The sequence below is a fragment of the Moschus berezovskii genome, chromosome 3 (assembly GCF_049115385.1).
Source record: "Moschus berezovskii isolate FMDL1 chromosome 3, NW_MosBer_1.0, whole genome shotgun sequence".
NCBI classification, from domain to species: domain Eukaryota; kingdom Metazoa; phylum Chordata; class Mammalia; order Artiodactyla; family Moschidae; genus Moschus; species Moschus berezovskii.
Genome location: NC_142462.1, coordinates 31,498,860 through 31,520,609, shown reverse-complemented (window position 1 = coordinate 31,520,609; position 21,750 = coordinate 31,498,860). Strand labels below are relative to the sequence as shown.

At 40.3% G+C, this 21,750-nt stretch overlaps 1 protein-coding gene across 4 annotated transcripts in view; it reads left to right on the top strand.

Moving 5' to 3' along the window:
• The window catches only part of CRPPA (CDP-L-ribitol pyrophosphorylase A), a 366,781-nt gene that overhangs the window by 91,472 nt on the left and 253,559 nt on the right, over positions 1 to 21,750 (top strand). For all 4 annotated transcript variants that reach the window (XM_055420525.2, XM_055420523.2, XM_055420524.2 and 1 more), the window contains exon 4: positions 17,598 to 17,702. In XM_055420525.2, coding sequence (XP_055276500.1) covers positions 17,598 to 17,702 — 105 coding nt within the window. The remainder of the gene's footprint in view (positions 1 to 17,597; positions 17,703 to 21,750) is intronic.

Below are 21,750 nucleotides of genomic sequence, written 5' to 3'. Positions count from 1 at the left end.
AGTGAAGAAAAAGTAGAACTGATATCATGAAATCATCGGTGCTTTTCTACATTTCTCCCAGCCTGTGAACACACACATTTGATTTCCTTACGTTTGATTTGCTTGTATAATTTTCCCCAGCCTCGTTCATCCTTCTCAGTGATTTTAGAGAAGGGTGCCTGGTAAATTTTCTGTCAATATTTGCTTAGCATCTGGGTAGTAAAGTGAGAGTTACCCAGTCATGTCCGACTCTTTGCAACCCCGTGGACTGTGCAGTCCGTGGAATTCTCCAGGCCAGAATACTGGAGTGGGTAGCCTTTCCCTTCTCCAGGGGACTTTCCCAACCCAGGGATCAAATCCAGGTCTCCCGCATACCAGCTGAGCCACAAGGGGAGCCCAAGAATACCGGAGTGGGTAGCCTATTCCTTCTCCAGTGGATCTTCCCGACCCCGAAATAGAACTGTGGTCTTCTGCATTGCAGGTGGATTCTTTACCAACTTAGCTATCATATCTGGGTAGATATTCCCCAAGTTTTCTAATTTTCTTTATCTGTTTCTCTCATAAGTGTTGGACATGTATTTACAACTTCTTTTGTGTATTCCTACTAGTTGTCCTACAGGGAAGTTAAACTGATGCCATGAATCTGACCAACAGACCTCTTTTCTTTTTCTGCACCTTCCAGCTGGGGTAATAGTGTCTCCAACCGTACTGATGCTGAAATAGCTTCTGGCTCCAGTCCTTCCCTTCTCTGTTCCTAGATTTATTTCAGATCCTCATGATCTCTTGATGAGATTACAACAGCAGCCATCTAACACTTCTGCCTGCATGAATTTAAAGTTGCCTTTGCAGTTGGATACTGATTTAGTGTTTCAGTTTTTCCCTTAGTTGTTGATCCTGAGGCTGGATAATGCATATGTGATATGTCTACTCAATGGGTTTCTGGGTAGTACCTCAGTGTCTTGATTTGAAAACTTTAATCATTTTATTTTTTCAAAGAAGTTATGTAAGAGTAAAATATTCCAGTGAACTTCATAGTTTTTAATAATGCTTGACAATATTTGATTGTGAAGGTCAACAAAAATAGCTAAAAACAGATATAAAATTGCCACTGAAATTCATTTTTCCATGTTATTTTCATCTCTAATTATCTGGATGCAGCAAAAAAAGTATCACCTTCTAGGTAATAATTAACTGATGTATATGGGTGGTGTTTGTCTATAAGCTCAGAGTAGATTTTGGTTGAGCAGTACTGGCAAAAAAAATCTTAATAACTAATAGTATTTTTAAAACTTGTGTTTGAAAGCCTTTTGTAATGTAATTCTATATAAACTCATCTAAAAATTTGTACTAGAAGAAATTCTGTCCTTAGCCAGGTCATTATACTTTGTTTCCTAAAGACTGAGGACTGCATCCGCGTTATCAACCTCATATGGACTTAGTCTGAGTTGTTTATTTACTCATACAATGATTGGATATATTGAAAGAACAAAGCTTCTTGGATGACTGTCTCTCCTGTAGTTCTAAAATAGATTGCATAATTCAAACAATGTAAATGTATGCAAAAGGCTTCAATCATCTGATTTTTCAGATGATAAATTGAATGCAGGTGTTCATTATTTACCTCATTGTAAGATAGCCTATTTTGTTTCTGCTTGAAACATTCTGAGTAGGATTCTATAATGGCAGAGTGAGAAACTTGTGCATGCATGCCTTTGGTTGAGTTTTTCTCCAGTGTATATATTCTTTTTTGGGCAAGCGTCCCAGGCTTCTATGCAGAAATAAAACTGCAAGTGATGCTGAAGCTAGAAAAATAGATACGTGATTGGATTATTGGTAACAGTGGACCATTACATGATCACCATAAAACAATAGTCGCTTACTTTTTTGTGTTATAAAAGCTATGATACTTGTTGAATCCCTCCCCAGAAAAATATACAAAAAATAATATTTTTAGAGGTTTTTCCAGTCCCTCTGAGTCCTTTTTATTTACCTCATGTGAACAACTCTACCACGTTCTCATATGTTGTTGATGGAAATGTAAATTGAAGCCATCTCAATGGATGACAATTTAGAATAACTTACCTAATTAGAATGCACATATTCCTGTTTCTGGGTACAAATAACCAACTGAACATGAATCTAGTTTTGTTTACTACCAAAACCTCATTAAAGTCCCTTGCTGCTGCTGCTGCTAAGTCACTTCAGTCATGTCTGACTCTTTGTGACCCCATAGACGGCAGCCCACCAGGCTTCCCCGTCCCTAGGATTCTCCAGGCAAGAACACTGGAGTGGGTTGCCATTTCCTTCTCCAATGTGTGAAAGTGAAAAGTGAAAGTGAAGTTGCTCAGTCATGTCTGACTCATAGCGACCCCATGGACTGCAGCCTACCAGGCTCCTCCATCCATGGGATTTTCTAGGCAATAGTACTGGAGTGGCTTGCCATTGCCTTAGCAAGGGATTAAAAACAACGTGAACCCACAGGAATAAGGAGAATGAGAAGTGGTGATGGCAAAAAGTAACTAGAAGAAGGTGAATGAATAGTAACTGACAGCAATGCATCTGAGAAGGCTGAATTGGAAGGGAATTGTAGGGAAAGCTAAGAATTAAAATTGACTACAATAGAATTGCTCAAAAGTTCAGGAACAGTAGCCCCAGGTACCCCTAGACAGAGGATGAGCTGGTTGCATGGCATCACTGACTCAGTGGACATGAGTTTGAGCAAACTCTAGGAGAAGAGTGAAGGGTAGGGAAGCCTGGTGTGCTGCAGTCCATGGGGTCACAAAGAATCAAACATGACTTAACAAGTGAACAACAACTACCCATAGAACTGAGTGAAGGGGGACAAAATTAGGACACTTTAGTGGAATGTAAAAACTACTAAAAAGTAGTCTGATCTCTAGATCACCTTCTCTACTCTATCACCCTTCTCATCCCCACTACAGAAGCAGGTGGGTGGTGGGGAGAACTCCCTCCGTGTGGAAGAGAACACTGGTTGAAGGAAGGAGTGCCTTGCCCCAAACAATGACTAACAGACCTTGTGCATACTGCCTACCCGATGGGGGAAGCCCTTGGCGTCTTCTCCACTCAGCAGCAAATATCTTGGTGGCTTGGTTTTCTTTCCTGGCTGGACATTGCAAAGTTTTATTTGAATAATATGTTTAGTCTAAGAAGAAAGACCTAGAAGTACTAACCTCAGAGATTCCCTGGTGATCATCTCAACCCCATCACCCTGTAGAGAAGCTCACGGTTTACAAACCCCATGCCTGCACTCACTGCTGAATAGGTTTACCATCCCACTTGAAGAACGCACTTACCACGAGAAAACAGCGAATGTGCAGGGAAAGGGAAGCTCTTAGAAAATTAATATCTTTACAGAGGTAAAACTTCATTGCAAACATGAAATAAGATCAGAATGCTTAAACAAATGAATGTTCAGAGGATAAAAACAAGATCTGGAGTTAAAATCTGAGGATCTTTCCCCCAAAGATTAAAAGATGAAATACAGTGAAGAAAAGAAAAGTAGACGTCCAGTAAAAAAAGTAAGCATTCAATGACAAAACTTGCCCAAAGAGAAAATTGAGAGGAAGAAATATCAAAGAAATAATGCAACAAAAAGTATTTTTAAAGCTTACCTCTTGCAGTCCTTGTCTCAGAAAGCTACTCGAGGATGTGTACAGAGAGTTATTCAAAAAAATTACATGGATGTTGGAAATTCATGGCAGGAGAATGATGAAGAGTATCCCCAGGATCATGGTGTAGGGTGTTCTCAGGATGATAGCTGTGTGTCACTGTCACCAGTCTCTGCTGAAAAAGGTCAGAAGACTCCAAGGGTGACTTCTTCAGAAATACAAAGTTGGTGAATACCTAACGTGTCTGAATATCTTCAGAGTAGATCTAGACAAATAGTTATTTGCTGTTGAATGACTCATAGGTATATAGAAAACTAAACAGTTGAAACAAAAGAGAAGTTATAACTCCAGGAAACACAAAGACTTGTGCAGGAAAGGAATTTCAGTGTATAACTTAGCTATGAGTAACGATGACATCGTCACTAATATAAACACTCGATGTAACCAAAAATTAAGATACTGAAGGCATGAGAAATAGGAAGTGTTGGCGTGTATTGTGATGTGGGGAGGAGGAGACGAGACACAATTCTTCTATATCTGAGGGCTAACTCAGAAAATGGAGCTGTATGTTCTTTAGAGAGATGGTGTGATAGTAAACTGTTTCAGTTGTTCAGGCCTGACAGTGTTCTGCTTTTTACCTTTATCGTGTCCTCCTGGTAAGTGAAGTCTCTTTCTCTGATCCTTGATGGATTTAGCCTTCTAGCTTGCTTTGGGATTTTTGTAGAGGAGATGTAGAAAGAGGCATAAATGTGCCTCTGCTGTTGGGTTTGCCCTTTGTTGCATCTGTTGTCTTAAGGAAGGCACAGTCTGGTCGCTGTCCCTCCAATGTGACCTGTAGTGTGCGACCCATGGATCAGAAGTGCCACAGCCGACCTACAGTCCTGCAGGTTACAGCACAGTCAACCTCAGCCATCCCATAGCTGTGTGTGAGAAAGAAGTTGATTGCTGTGTGCTACTGAGATTTGTATATTTGTTAATCCTTGGTGGCTCAGACGGTAAAGAGTGCCTTAAGTGCAGGAGACCTGTGTTCGATCCCTGGGTAAGGAAGATCCCCGGGAGGAGGTGATGACAACCCACTTCAGTATTCTTGCCTGGAGAATCCTCATGGACAGAGGAGCCTGGCGGGCTACAGTCCATGGGGTCACAAAGAGTTGGACTAAGCACAGCACACAGTAGTTGACTTGTTACACATGGAAATAAATATTAGAGGCGTCAACTGAAAGAAGGAAAAGTGATTGCCCATGGTGAAGACAAAGTAGAGCAAAGGGAGTGAGGTTGACTTTTCATAACAAATCTTGTAGAGATGGTTGGTTCTTTGAACTATGTACTTTGATAACTGAAATCTATGAACTAAAAATTTAGGAAACGAAACAGATGACATGATTTTGTACTTGGAGTTTGTAGAGGAAATCTAGTGGATGGACAGATGATCAGGCAATCAGGGTGCTAGTAATAAAATTTTCTATGCCTTCAACCATAGTCTTCTGGTTGATGAAGAACAGTCTAGAAAAATGAGCATTAACTAATCAAGAACCAGTGGAGGTTTTATAGGATTGGATGCCTCATTGAGGGTCACTGGGAGAGGAGAGTAAGAGAAATGATGGTTGGAAGTTCCAGTCCGATTGGATTATGAAATGAAAAGTTTCAGAGGAGTCTCAGCTGAAGGTAAAATAAAGTTCTCCACAATAGAGATTAGTTGTTCAAGTGAAAATAAATTCTAGCAAAGAAATGGCTAGAATATTTAAAGTTTGAGCACATGGACCTTGGATTCAGCCAGTATAATGTCAGTAATTTGAGGGAAATGGAAGACTGATCCCACGTGTCTGAAATGGCAGAGCCTATGAAGTAGTGACAGACGACAGTGTTGTGAAGATTGGAAGATTTGTCCAGATGGCGTGCATTTTGGAGGGACAGAGGGTTTACACAGAAAGAGAGGTGCAAGGGTCTGGAATGTTGATCCTGCCGGCGAGGCCTGAAGTCAGTGGTGGTTGGGAAAATCAGGAAAAAGCACTTGAGTGTAATGGTGAGAAAAGGGTGTTCTTTCATATCTAGGAGGCGAAGACTCTATTAAGTAATGAATTTGCAGCAAAACAGGCAGGTACAGGGGAAAGGGCAGCGAAGGAGGTGGTTACCTCTAGGATGATGGTCCATGGAGACTGACTGAACAGCGTCAGAGGTTTATTGCCAGCTATTTGACAATAGTCACTTAACTACTACATAGAAAAGATGGAAAAAGAATATACACATAACTCAAGCTACCAACTAAATGTGATTTATAGAATGAAACAGAATGGGAAGAGAGTATGTCATTGTCACAAGTGAGAATAAAATTATACTTTAAACCTTTTTTCCCCCCATTTTATCTTTATTCTTCCAGTTTCACTGCCAGTGTTTCTTCCATTTTTCTTAATGGAAACTAAGTTTGAGGAAAGTAGAAGGAAACGGTTGTACACAATTTCAGTGTTACCCCCAGTATCACTACAGAAAGCATAGAACTCTATATAGCCATTAGATATTACTGAAAAGCTATTACTGAATAACTACTTTTTAAACCTTAATTTGGGGCTCCCTGTTGGCTCAGATAGTAAAGAGTCTGCCTGCAGTGTGGGAGAACTGGGTTTGATGCCTGGGTCGTGAAGATCCCTGGAGAAGGGAATGGCAGTCCACTCCAGTTTTTTTGCCTGGAGAATTCTGTTGGCAGAGGAGCCTGGCAGGTTATAGTCCATGGGGTCGCAAAGAGTCAGGCATGACTGAATGACTAACACTTTCAGTTTCACTTTCAAACCCTTAATTTGTATGTGCTGTGCTTAGTCACTCAGTCGTGTCTGACTCTTTGTGACCCTGTGGACTGTAGCCCACCAGGCTCCTCTGTCCATGGGGATTCTCAGGCAAGATTACTGGAGTGGGCTGCCATGCCCTCCTCCAGGGGATCTTCCCAACCCAGGGATTGAACCCAGGACTCCCGCGTTGCGGGTGAATTCTTTACTGTCTGAGCCACTAGCTGCTGCTGCTGCTAAGTCTCTTCAGTCGTGTCTGACTCTGTGTGACCCCTACCAGGCTCCGCTGTCCCTGGGATTTTTCCAGGCAAGGGTACTGGAGTGGGTTTCCATTGCCTTCTCCACTGAGCCACTAGGGAAGCCCTTAATTTGTATGGTTAACTATATTATAGCCCCTAACTGTGTATACTCTATCAAGGAATAACCATAGACTAGACACTATGCCAGACACCTCACATGACTATTATGTTAGTTCTTTTCAGTAGTTTTTATTCTCCATTTCTGAAAATGGAAGAAGCTTGAGGGACAAACTTGTTTAAGTATTTTCTTCCCAGTCAGATAACTTGTTATGTAGAAGGACAGAGTCGGAACCCAAGTCTGTTTGACTTCAACATCAATGCTCCTAACCACTTGGCAGCAATGCATCAAGTTCAGTCAAGTACACATATACTTTCATTAATTAAGCAGACCCCATCTATGGACTTGTTAAGAATCTTAATGCACAGTTTGCAAATTGCTTTAAATTACTGCTAGAAAAAAGTAAGAACAGGAACAAATTGAGGAGTAATATCCCATGTTTATCATGATGCTAACCAGATTTAATATTTTATAGTAGACATATTGTTCTCAGATTTGCATGCTCAGAGCTTTAAATGCTCTGCAACTTAATTATTACCAGGACATCAGATTGATTTGCTGAAAGTATTAAATATATATGTTTGGAAACAAAATCTTAACTCTTGAAAGCATATATTTCTTGAGAATATGACAATTATATTTCATATTGCATTATACTACATAAATCCTGTATAAAGTTTTTTTCCAGTAAGAGCAAGGACCATATGCACATGGTGAAGGTAAAAATTAAACCTCCATGTTAACCTTGTCCCTTCGTCTTTCTTCTCAGAGGCAGACAGGTTCTCCTGAGACCTTCTGAAGGGATGCAACTTCATTCTTCATCTTCTATTTTTTGTCTGTAGGCATCCATTGTGAGGAACTACAGTTCCCTCTGTTACCTGTTCTGTCACTCTGCCTCCTGCACAGCAGCACCTTGAGACTGTTCCTCCCTACCCTCCTAGCAATTCTCTTTTCTCCTCACCTATTAGACTGTCTTGCTTTCTGCATCCTGTGTCTTCCCTTTCCTCACTGTGCGCCCCAATTTTGTGGAGCACCACCTCCTGAGAAAGAGTGTGTGGGGAACTTGTGCTTTCCCATGCGTGTAAGGAACTTAGAAATGATCACCCTATCCTAACAGCACAGAGCTAAGCGAACTGAAAAATAAAAAACGAGTCTTAAATCTAACAGAGAAGTGAGATAACAGGATGGATTGGTGTCCTGAAACAGGCAAACACAGTGGAGTAGGAAATGGCAACCCACTCCAGTATTCCTGTCTGGAAAATCCCACGGACAAAGGAACCTGGCGAACTACAATCCATAGGGTTGCAAAGAGACACAAGTGAAGTGACAGTGCTCACACTCATGGTGGTTCTGTTTTTAGACTTTGAGAACCCTCCCTATTGTTTTCTACAGTAGCTACACTAATTTACATTCCTGTCTACAGCACACAGAGGCTCTCGTTGCTGCCTCCGTACCAGCAGTTTGTAACTGGTGGTCTTTCTGATGATAACCGTTCTGACAAGTGGGAGCTGATCTCTCATTCTGGTTCTGTTTTGCGTTTCGCTAATCAGCAGTGCTGAGCATCTTTCCTGCGCCTGTTGATTACCTATAGGTTTTGTTTGGAAAAATGTCTCTCCAGGTCTTCACCCTATGTTTTTAAAATTGAGTTGTTGAATTTTGATGGGTTATATGAGCTGCTTATATATTTTGGATACTAACCTTTTATCAGTCACATCGTTTGCAGGTATTCTCTCCCATTCAGGAGGTTGTCATTTAATTTTGTCAAAAGTTTCCTTTGCTGTGCAAAAGCTTTTAAGTTTAACTCAGTCCAGTTTATTTGTTTTTGTTTCCTTGCTTTACGAGGTAGAGCCAAAAAAAACCCCCAAAGCTTTCACAATTTATGTGAGTGTTCCTATGTTTTCTTCTAGAGGTTTTTTGGTTTCCAGCCTTACATTTAAGACTTTAATACATTTTGAGTTTATTTTTGTATATGGTATAAGGAAATGTTCTAGTTTTATTCATCTACATGTAGCTGACTAGTTTTCCCAGCACCACTAGTTGCAGAGACTGTGTTTTCTCCATTGTATATTATTGTCTTCTTTGGTGTCAATTAAATGATGGTGACAGCCTATCACCATCCATTATTTCTGGGCTCTCTAGTCTGTTCTTTTAAACTAGGTGTTTGTTTTCATGTCAGTACCATAACGTTTTTTTTTTAATTTTTTATCATAGCTGTGTAATATCGTTTGAAATCAGACTGCATGATACCTCCAGCATTGCCCTTCTTTCTCAACATTGTTTTGGCTATCCAGGGTCTTTTGTGTTCCCATAAGAGTTTTAAATTATTTGTTCTTTCTTTGCAAAATGGCATTGGTATTGTGATAGGAATTGCATTGAATCTGAGATTTTGATACTCCACATCATTACCAACTCTGGATATTGTCAGTGTTCTGGATTTCAGCCATTCTAATAGATGTATAGTGAGATCTCATTGTTTTAATTCATATTTTCATACAGCTTTCATTGCTGGTGATAATGCAAAATGGCGCATCCACTTGGGAAGACAATTTGACAGTTTCTTACAAAACTAAACATACTCTTAGCATATGATACATCAGTTGCACTTCTTTGTATTTACTGAAATAAGTTGAAAATTTGTATCTATACAAAAGCCTATACTTCAATATTTGTCCCTGCTTTATTCATAGTCACCAAAACTTGGAAGCAACCAAGATTTCCTTACATACATACACTGTGGTACTTCCAAATAATGAAATATTATCTAGTGCTAAAAAATAATTCAAGTCATGAAAGACATGGAAGCACTTTAAATATATATTACCAAGTGAAATAGACCAATCTGAGCAGACCACATACTATTTGATTCCAGATATGTGACTTCTGGAAAAGACATCCCTGGGTCGGGAAGATCCCCTGAAGGAAATGGCAACCCACTCCAGTATTCTTGCCTGGAGAATCCCATGGACGGAGGAGCACTGGTGGGCTACAGTCCACGGGTCGCAAAGAGTTGGACACGACTGAGCGACTTCACTTCACTTCTTCATAGACACAGGAAAAAGTTAATTCAGTTCAGTTCAGTCACTCAGTCGTGTCTGACTCTCCGCGACCCCATGAATCACAGCACGCCAGGCCTCCCTGTCTATCACCAACTCCCGGAGTTCACTCAAACTCCATCGAGTCGGTGATGCCATCCTACCAACTCATCCTCTGTCATCCCCTTCTCCTCCTGCCTTCAGTCTTTCGCAGCATCAGGGTCTTTTCAAATGAGTCAGTTCTTCGCATCAGGTGGCCAAAGTATTGGAGTTTCAGCTTCAGCATCAGTCCTTCCAATGAATATTCAGGACTGATTTCCTTTAGGATGGACTGGTTGGATCTCCTTGCAGTCCAAGGGACTCTCAAGAGTCTTCTCCAACACCACAGTTCAAAAGCATCAATTCTTCAGCGCTCAGCTTTCTTTATAGTCCAACTCTCACATCCATACATGACCACGGGAAAAACCATAGCCTTGACTAGATGGACCTTTGTTGGCAAAGTAATGTCTTTGCTTTTAATATGCTGTCTAGGTTGGTCATAACTTTCCTTCCGAGGAACAAGTGTCTTTTAATTTCATGGCTGCAGTCACCATCTGCAGTGATTTTGGAGCCCCCCAAAATAAAGTCTCTCACTGTTTCTGTTGTTTCCCCATCTATTTCCCATGAAGTGATGGGACCAGATGCCGTGATCTTTGTTTTCTGAATGTTGAGCTTCAAGCCAACCTTTTCACTCTCCTCTTTCACTTTCATCAAGAGGCTTTTGAGTTCTTCTTCACTTTCTGCCATAAGGGTGGTGTCATCTGCATATCTGAGGTTATTGATAGGAGAGTATTATTAATACTGTTTTGGGTTCCAGGTTTAGGGAGGCAGAGGACTCTCAGCATCTATGTATCTGTGTGTTTTTCGTGTGATCAGTGATGACACTGGCCCCATGCTGGATGCTGTACGTGCAGTTACACCTTAGTTAACTTGGTGGTGGTTTAGTTGCTCAGTCATGTCCGACTCTTTGTGACACTGTGGACTGTAGCCCACCAGACTCCTCCATCCATGGGATTCTCCAGGCAAGAATACTGGAGTGGGTTGCCATGCCCCTCTCCAGGGGATCTTCCCGACCTAAGAATTGAACCCAGGTCTCCTGGGTTGCAGGAAGATGACTTACCAACTGAACTTACTTGATTAAAATCTACCATCTTGCTGGTTGCTTTATTTTTGTTCCTTTTCTTTTTTCTGCCTTTCTTTGTATTAATTTCTCATTTTATGATTCCCTTTTATTCCTATTGACTTCTTACTCTTACGTTATAAAGCATCTGTCTAGTGATTACTTTGAGTTTAGAATCTACACCTAATCACAGTCACTTTGAACTAATATCACACAATTTGATGAGCACCCAGTAGTGGGTTGCTAAAGAAAAGCCTGAATGGGGTATTAACTCATGTTGTGGTTGTGTTCCCCAGAGGCTCTATATTCTCCTAATTGCCTCCATTCAGTATTTATAGTTTGTTGAAATTTTTAGGGGATTTTATCTTACTGTCAGTATGGGACCTGATGTTTCTTCCTTTTGTGTTCTGCTGTAGGTGAGCTGGTGATGGCATCTTCTTCTTCTTGGGGGAGGCATGCCTTTTCTTAGATTTAAGGCTACTCAGTCATCCTGTGACCTCAGCTCTGATGGTTTCAAGAAAAAGTTCTGTTTGTAGTTTATCTGCTTTTTTCTTTTGTTCTTGAAATGAGCATCACTTTTGCTAGCTTTTATTTTCCTAGAAATCATCATCCACGTTTTTGAGACACAAATTCAGGTTTTAATTTGTCATAAAGTATGCACTTTTTTGAGGTAACCGTAGAAGTAAGGTTTAATGCAAAAACATTACCAAAACCCCATAATTGCAGTGAAAGCCGCTCAGTCGTGTCCAACTCTTTGAGACCCCATGACTATACAATCCATGCAATTCTCTAGGCCAAAATACTGGAGTGGGTAGCCTTTCCCTTCTCCAGGGGATCTTCCCAACCCAGAGAGTGAACCCAGATCTTCTGCTTTGCAGGCAGATTCTTTACCAGCTAAGGCACTGGGGAAGCCCAGGAATACTGGAGTGGGTAGCCTATCCTTTCAGCGGATCTTCCCAACCCAGGAATCAAATCAGGGTCTCCTGCATTGTAGGTGGATTCTTTACCAACTGAGCTATCAGTGAAGCCCCCAAACCCCATAAATAGTTGTAAAATTACTCTATACAGTGAATGACAGATTCAGAGTATTTCTGCCAAGATCGCTCAGTTTCTGTTTTGGGTGTGTATTTTGGAAGTATCTGATCCGTCATTTTCTTTGTTCCCTACTGGCTCTGTTGATTGGAGTCCTGAAGACTTCTTGCACTTGGTAAGCTGTTGCCATTCTTGGTTGGTGCATCACGTGACTAGCAGGAGCACAGCATCATGTACTTCTCATTCCTGAGATGGGAAGAAAGAATCTATTTTTCTCAGTATGCACTTTGTGAACACTTTTAAGGCTGTCCATGAATATGTTCAGTATCCTGCATCTGGAAAGAGAGGCAGGGAAAGGGTTATTGGTAGTCTTCTTTGGGGTTGAGAGAGGGAGAGAGAGATAAGTGAAAGTCGCTCAGTCGTGTCCAATTCTTTGCGACCCCATGAACTATACAGTCCATGGACTTCTCTAGGCCAGAATATTGGAGTGGGTAGCCTTTCCCTTCTCCAGGGGACCTTCCCAACCCAGGTCTCATGCATTGCAGGCGGATTCTTTACCAGCTGAGCCACCAGGGAAGCCCATCTGAGTGACTTTCACGTCACTTTGTTATTTAACCAAAAAGTTATTTTTACTATAGATTGGCCTTACTTGCATACTACTAGATGAGATTGTGCAGATGTTGAAATTATTAATAGAATGTGGAGATTTTGTTGTTGTTTAGGCTCTAAGTCATGTCCAACTTTTTGCCACCCCATGGACTGCAGTACGCCAGGCTTCTCTGTCCTTCACAATCTCCTGAAGTTTGCTTAGATTCATATGCATTGAGTTGGTGATGCTATCTAACCATCCCATCTTTTGCTGCTTCCTTCTTCTTTTGCCTCAGTCTTTTTCAGCATCAGGGTCTTTTCCAATAAGTCAGCCCTTCACATCAGGTGGCCAAAGTATTGGAGCATCAGCAACAACCCTTCTGATGAACATTCACAGTTGATTTCCTTTAGGATTGACTGGTTTATTCTTGCAGTCCAAGGGACTCTCAAGAGTCTTCTACAGTACCACAATTCAAACGCATCAGTTCTTTAGTACTTAGCCTTCTTTATGGCCCAACTTTCACATCTGTACGTGACTACTGGAAAAACAGTAGCTTTTATTATAAGGCCCTTTATTGGCAAAGTGATGTCTCTGCTTTTTAACATGCTGTCTAGGTTGTCATGTCTTTTCTCCCAAGGAGCAAGCTTCTTTTAATTCCATGGCTGTGGTCACCATCTGCAGTGATTCTGGAGCCCAAGAAAGTAAAATGTGTCACTTCTTCCACTTTTCTCCCATCTATTTGCCATGAAGTGATGGGACCAGATTCTATGATTTTAGTTTTTTTGAATGTTGAGTTTCAGACCAGGTTTTTCACTCTCCTTTTTCACCCTCATTGAGAGGCTGTTCAGTTCCTGTTTGCTTTCTGACATTGGAGTGGTATTATCTGCATATCTGAGGTTGTTGATATTTCTCCTTGCAGTCTTGATTACAGCTTGTGCTTCATCCAACCAAGCATTTCACATGATGTACTCTGCATATAGATTAAATAAGCAGGGTGACAATATTCAGCCTTGACATACTCCGTTCCGAATTTTGAACTGCTCTGTTGTTCCATGTCCAGTTGTTTCTGTTGCCTCTTGACCCACATACAGGTTTCTCAGGAGACAGGTAAAGTTTACTAAAGCATAATTTATTTGTATGTAGCTACAGGTATGACCTAAATCAAATCCTTTATGATTGTACAGTGGGAGTGACAAATAGATTCAGTGGATTAGATAGATGTGGTAGACAAAGTGCCTGAAGAACTATGGATGGAGGTTCGGGACATTGTACAAGAGTCTGTGATCAAGATCATCCGCAAGAAAAAGAAATGCAAAAAGGCAAAATGGTTGTCTGAGGAGGCCTTACAAATAGCTGAGAAAAGAAGAGAAGAGAAAGGCAAAGGAGAAAAGGAAAGACATACCTATTTGAATGCAGAGTTCCAAAGAATAGCAAGAAGAGATAAGAAAGCCTTCCTCAGTGATCAAGGCAAAGAAATAGAGGAAAACAATAGAATGGGAAAGACCAGAGATCTCTTCAAGAAAATTAGAGATACCAAGAGAACATTTCAAGCAAAGATGGGCACAATAAAGGACAAAAATGGCCTGTACCTAACAGAAGCAGAGATTTTAAGAAGAGGTGGAAAGAATACACAGAAGAACTATATAAAAAATATCTTCATGACCCAGATAAGCACGATGGTGTGATCACTCACTTAGAGCCAGACATCCTGGAATGCAAAGTCAAGTGGTCCTTTGGAAGCATCACTGTGAACAAAGCTGTTGGGGGTGATGGAATTCCAGTTGAGCTATTTCCAATCCTAAAAGATGATGCTGTGAAAGTGCTGCACTCAACATGCCAGCACATTTGGAAAACTCAGCAGTGGGCACAGGACTGGAAAAGGTCAGTTTTTTTCCAATCCCAAAGAAAGGCAATGCTAAAGAATGTACAAACTACTGCACAATTGCACTCATCTCTCCACTAGCAAAGTAATGTTCAAAATTCTCCAAACCAGGCTTCAACAGTACATTAACTGTGAACTTCCAGATGTTCAAGCTAGTTTTAGAAAAGGCAAAGGAACCAAAGATCAAATTTCCAACATCTGTTGGAACATTGAAAAAACAAGAGAATTCCAGAAAAACATCTACTTCTGCTTTGTTGACTATGCCAAAGCCTTTGGCTGTGTGGATCACAACAAACTGTGTAAAATTCTTCAAGAGATGGAAATACCAGACCACTTGACCTGCCTCCTGAGAAATCTGTATGCAGGTCAAGAAGCAACAGTTAGACCTATACATTCAACAACAGACTGGTTTCAAATCAGGAAAGGAGTACATCAAGGCTGTATATTGTCACCCTGCTTATTTATCTTATATGCAGAGTACATCATGCAAAACACTGTGCTGCATGAAGCACAAGCTGGAATCAAGATTGCTAAGAGAAATATCAATAACCTCAGATATGCAGATGACAGCACTCTTATGGCACTCAAGGATCCTCTTGATGAAAGTGAAAGAGGAGAGTGAAAAAGCTGGCTTTAACTCAACATTCAGAAACTAAGATCATGGCATCCAGCTCCATCACTTCATGGCAAATAGATGGGGAAACAGTGGAAACAGTGACAAACTTTATTTTCTTGGGCTCCAAAATCACTGCAGATGGTGACTGCAGCCATGAAATTATAAAAGACCCTTGCCCCTTGGAAGGAAAGTTATGACTAACCTAGACAGCATATTAAAAAGCAGAGACATTACTTTGCCAACAAAGGTCTGCCTAGTCAAAGCTATGCTTTTTCCAGTTGTCATGTATGGATATGAGAGTTGGACTATAAAGAAAGCTGAGTGCTGAAGAATTGATGCTTTTGAACTGTGGTGTTGGAGAAGACTCTTGAGAGTCCCTTGAACTGCAAGGAGTTCCAACCAGTCTATCCTAAAGGAAATCATTCCTGAATATTCGTTGAAAGGACTGATGCTGAAGCTGAAACTCCAATACTTTGGCCACTTGATGGGAATAACTGACTCATTCGAAAGGACCCTGATGCTCGGAAACATTGAAGGCGGGAGGAGAAGGGAGGGGACAACTGAGGTTGAGATGGTTGGATGGCATCACCAACTTGATGGACATGAGTTTGAGTAAGCTATGGGAGTTTGTGATGGACAGGGACGCCTGGCATGTTGCAGTCCATGGGGTCACAAAGTGTTGGACATGACTGAACTACTGAACTGAAGTGTTAATAATACTATATTAAAGGTGAAATTTCTTAAATTTCTTCAATGAATGTTATATCGTATATTGGACATATCATGACATTTCTTAAAAAGGTCATGTTATGTTGTTTATAAGAATAGAGGTTTAAACTGAAGCAGTTCTGGTTAATTTGGGACTCTGTATATACCTAATGGTTATATTTTCTTGCCATATTAACTTCACAAATTATTAAAATGTAGGGTTTGTAATTTCCAATAAAAGAAAGATTGGTAAACAGTTCTAAATGTTATATTCATATTTATTGCCTTCCTGCAGTCTCTCTTATGTGGATATGCTCTTGTGTGTGTGTGTTATTTGCTCAGTCATGTCCGACTCTTTGTGACCCCATGTACTGTAGTCCTCCAGTTTCCTCTGAACATGGGATTCTCTAGGCATGATTACTAGAGTGGGTTTGTTTTTCCTTCTCCAGGGGATCTCCCAACATAGGGATTGAACCCTGGTCTCCTGCATTGCAGGCAGATTCTTTACTATCTGAACCACCAGGTAAGTCATGGTTGTGCTGTTGGTAAAACATAAATCCAGCAGATGTCTGCAATGTCTGTATCTTTGTTGGGCAGTTTTTACCTGAAAGGTATTCCTGTCCTTGAGTTTTATTCAGTCTTTATTTTATTTTTAAAAAATATTTATTTATTTATCTGTGCCAAGTCTTAGTTGCAGTATGTGGCATCTAGTTCCCTGACCAGGGATTGAACTTGGGGCACCTGCATCGGGAGTGTGGAGTCTTAGCCACTGAAACACCAGGGAAGTCCCTATTCAGTCTTTAGAATGAAGTGAGAGACCATTTCCTCTAACGGGGCTTCCCTAGTACCCTTAAATACTGTATCTCCTGGTCTACTTGTAAATATTCTGCTAATGCTCCATCTATCACATTCTGTTACAAAATATTTGTTATAGATCAGCCTCCTCTTTTAAACCTGAGTTCCTTGAGGACACAAAACATGTCTCATTTATCTTTATATGCTGGTACTTAAAAAAACCTTGGACATGATAGATACCCAGTGACCATTATTTAATTGCATTATGTTGGTCATTTGGATGGTTCTGCCTAAAATGTTAAAAAATATTATTTATATTTTACTAAATCTGATAGGCATTCAGTTTTTTTTTTCTCATAATGGAAGATTGATTTATTTCCATGTTCAGAATCAAAATATATCCTCTAAAAAGATCTGTTGTTATTTAAAATATCAATAAGAAAGCTGTGACCTGCCAGTGTTTTGGTATAAATATAAGAGATTTGGGGGTTTATGGATAGGTGTATTTGTTAAACTAAGTTCTGATATGGTAATCCTCAGTCATACCTTTAGGCATTTTACAAACATGTTTGGAAATACAGCTTTTGAGCAAAGGAAATAAAGTATTGTATTTATCTGACACTTGAGCTCAGACAGTAAAGAATTTTCCTGCAAAGTTGGAGACCCAGGTTCAGTCTTTGGGTTGGGGGGATCCCTTGGAGAAGGGAATGGCTACCCATTCCAGTATTCTTGCCTGGAGATTTCAAAGGACAGAGGAGCCTGGCGGGCTACAGTCTGTGAGGTCTTAAAGAGTCGGAAATGACTGAGCAACTTTCACCGAAACTATTCAGGAAGTTAAAAACATGATTGCAACATTTCTGTTTTTTAATGGTTTCATCTGGCTTTTAGGGCATGAAGAAGATTAATCTAACTTGATTGATCAGTAGCTAATTAAAGAGTTTGTGAATTCTTTAGGCTGTTTTCTATATGCAGTTGGTTATGAAATTGAAAAATTATTTAATATTATATTTTAACTTCTTAATTTTTTTTTCTTCCTACCCAGTGTAGTGACTATGACTTGGAATTTGGAACTGAGTGTTTGCATTTGGCTCTCAAATACAGTCATATCAAAGCAAAACTTGTGGAAGGATCCCCTGACCTCTGGAAGGTAAGGAAGTTGGTACTTAGCTCTGTGTTGATGTGTCATTCCTGAAGACATACTCTGCAAGTACTGACACTTTCCAGGTGCTTTAGAAAATAGAGAAGTTTAAAAACATTTGGCTTCATACTGAAACTATTTCCAGGAATAAAAGTATGTGTGTACATATACATTAAAGGTGTTAAGAGTCTCAGTGGGTTTTCTGATCCATCAAATTATGGTATCATTTATGTTGCTCGGTTGCAAGAAAATTCATGTTGGGTTAGTTTACTCAAACAGATCCCATTTAGCCAGTAAGATTGTATGTTCTTGGTGTGCAGTGTTTTACTGTGTAGCCTTACTCTCAGCTGGATTGAGGGCGCCACTCTGCTTCTCACAGCAACAGCGTTTCCTCTCAGTCCCTAGGATGGTAGCCCCAACTTAATGTGTTATTGAAACACATATCTGCAGTAGTTTTGACCAGCAGGCTTGGTGCCTGGAAGACCTCACCACCTCCAAGAGGCATTGTGCTCTTTCCTGTGGTCAGGCTTGACTGATTTCATGAGAGACTTCTTTCTTTAGGAGGAATGAAGTGGCTGTAGCATTATCATACTGCAAGTTCCTGTTGAGGCTGGAGTGCTTTACAGTGTGACTCTCCTATGTTTCATTGGGTAGAAATGTGGTAAACTGAACAATGTATTCTGAAATAGAATTGTAGGGTCATATCATAATTTTGAATAAATACTGTTCCTTTAGAAATATTGGATGAAATCTTTATAAAGCATCCATCTAAATCTGGCTAGTAAGCATTCATCCTAATTCTGAGCTAATATGAATCCAAAAGCATATTTCTTCACTGACATAAAAACAAAAAGAAACCCTGTGTGTTAGATATTCTGTACAATCATGGATGGGCCTTGCTATGTGCTAAGATTGTCTCATACATATTTTAATTGTTACAAGATTATAGGATATTGACATGCCTGATTTATTGCCTGGTGGAGAAAATTAATGCAGTATTATTGCTCTTTTCAGTTCAGTTCAGTTCAGTCGCTCAGTCGTGTCCGACTCTCCGCGACCCCATGAATCACAGCACGCCAGGCCTCCCTGTCCATCACCAACTCCCGGAGTTCACTCAAACTCATGTCCACAGAATCGGTGATGCCATCCAGCCATCTCATTCTCCGTCGTCCCCTTCTCCTCCCGCCCCCAACCTTTCCCAGCATCACAGTCTTTTCCAGTGAGTCAACTCGTCGCATGAGATGGCCAAAGTATTGCAGTTTCAGCTTTAGCATCAGTCCCTCCAATGAACATCCAGGATTGATCTCCTCTAGAATGGACTGGTTGGATCTCCTTGCAGTATAAGGGACTCTCAAGAGTCTTCTCCAACACCACAGTTCAAAAGCATCGATTCTTCGGCGGTCAGCCTTCTTCACAGTCCAACTCTCACATCCATACATGACCACGGGAAAAACCATTGCCTTGACTAGACGGACCTTGGTTGGCAAAGTAATGTCTCTGCTTTTTAATATACTATCAAGGTTGGTCATAACTTTCCTTCCAAGGAGCAAGCGTCTTTTAATTTCATGGCTGCAGTCAGCATCTGCAGTGATTTTGGAGCCCAAAAAAACAAAGTCTGACACTGTTTCCACTGTTTTTCCATCTATTTCTCATGAAGTGATGGGACCAGATGCCATGATCTTTGTTTTCTGAATGTTGAGCTTCAAGCCAACCTTTTCACTCTCCTCTTTCACTTTCATCAAGAGGCTTTTGAGTTCCTCTTCACTTTCTGCCATAAGGGTAGTGTCATCTGCATATCTGAGGTTATTGATATTTCTCCCAGCAATCTTGATTCCAGCTTGTGCTTCTTCCAGCCCAGCGTTCCTCATGATGTACTCTGCATATTGCTCTTTTAAGAGTTTCCAAATGTTATTAATCCATCAGGTCAACATTTTATTATTTTTGTTTATTTTTTTCTATATATGACAGATGGTGATATACATATTCATTGGGAGGATTTGGGTAATTACCAGTTAGGTGTTTTGTGAAAGATCCTGACTCACATCACTACAGATCTGCTGAACTTAATTTATAGGCTGTGTTAAAAATAAATAAATGAAACCTCAAGACATTTATTGCTACTAACATGTCAACACCCTCTGGCCTCTTTGCTCGTTTTTTTGAGGGGGCTGTGTTTTCTGTTTCTCATGGGTATTCTGAGCCTTCTTTAAATGTGTGAAGCACCCTCAGGTCTTCAGGTAGAAGAAAAGCTCTTTGAATTTTCCACTTGAACTGCACAGATATACTTCAGTGTCTTTTGCATTAAATCTCAAATTTCACTGCTTCCACTAGCAACACAGAAGCACAGTTTTAGTCCTCACACCTTGGAGCTTGCTTTTGTTGTATGTGCGACAAATGTCAGTGCACTGAGTGGAAGCTGGCCTTTCCAAGTGCTTCTCTTCATTCCCTTGCCGAGTCATTTCACACATGGTGCTGGGGGTTGAATTATGTCCCCCTCCCCGCTAGAAGTGGCTCTTAGAAAACACCCTGATGATGGGAAAGACTGAGGGCTGAAGGAGAAGGGGGTGACAGATCATGAGATGGTTGGATGGCATCACTGATTCAGTGGACCTGAGTTTGAGCAACCTCTGGGAGTTGGTGATGGACAGGGAAGCCTGGTGTGCTGCAGTCCTTGGGGTTGCAAAGAAGTGGACATGACTGAGCGACTGAACCGAACTGATAGCCAATAGGAAAATGTAGACCTCCCCCCGCAAAAAATTCAAATTTTAGGGGAATTTGCTGGCAGTCGGTTAGGACTCCACACCACTTTCACTGCTGACGGTGCAGGTTCAATCCCTGATTGAGGAATTAAGATCCTGCAAGCCGTGCAGTGCAACCAAAAAAAAAAAAAAAGAATTTTAGCTGTCTTTCTTTATATAGTTTCTTTTTGAATATTAGTGTAGTACCCAAGGACCTTTGGGTAGTAATACATGTATTTTATTCTTAAGACTGATTTCAATGTATAAGCGTTGTTTTGGAAGTATGCTAGAAAAGTCATTTTAGTATTTGAGACCAAGTTTTCTTTATTTTAAAATCTCCATTGTTAAGATAGATTTATTTGAAAAAAAGAATAAAGCACTTCCACAGTTATTCTGTTTAAATTTGGAATGCAGTTATATTCCTCAAAGAAAGCAGGAAGGAATGAAAAATCAGTTATAGTAATTAGACATCTTTCCATTAATTACTGTTTTGAGTTTACCTTACATAGAAGACGGTTAAAGGGGATAAAAGCCTTTTCTCATCTAAATTGCAGATATTGAGTGCTGATTTCAGCTGTCTAGTTAACTTTGGGTTTTCATGGAAACAAATATATTTTATTCACTTCTTCTAAGCAAAGTGTATCCCTAAAATGTTGTTTCTGCAGGTTGAGTTTTGCTCACTGTGTTCATTGCTCTATTCCAGCCATTAGAACAGGACCTATGATGTGGCAGTATTTGAGATATATTTATTGAATGAGTGAATGAGATCAGTGCAGTCTTTGATTTGGTAAAATGCATAGTCTGAAGCTTTAAGCGTCTGTTTTCTACCTTTTTTCCCCCAGATAATAGAGCTATATTTTGGATCAGTAACTATAGTACTGGTTTTGGTTGGCATTGCTTGTTTTAGAGATAATTTAATAATGTCATACTTGATTGTAATAAATTGGTTGACTGCTTGAGGAAATTTCCATTTGTCGTACAAGTCAACTACTACATTAGTTCTGAGTTGTAAGGTATAGATTTTGGGCCAGGGTGGTTTACGTGCCAGGATCTAGGCATAGCAGGGTAACCTGTTTGGGTTGAAGTGCCATGAACCACTTAGCTGAACAGTTTTTGTACAAGTTTAGTTCGGAGATAATCTGGAGAAAAATTGTCCACATTATCAATAATGTAAAGGTATTAATTATTTCTCAAAGTGGGTTTTGAGACACTGGCATAATAATCATCTGAGCACTTAAATGATAAGCTCTTAAGACCTTAGAGTACTTACTAATAGATTTAATCATTTACTCTGTGATGAAGGAAAAGCAGTTTTGCAG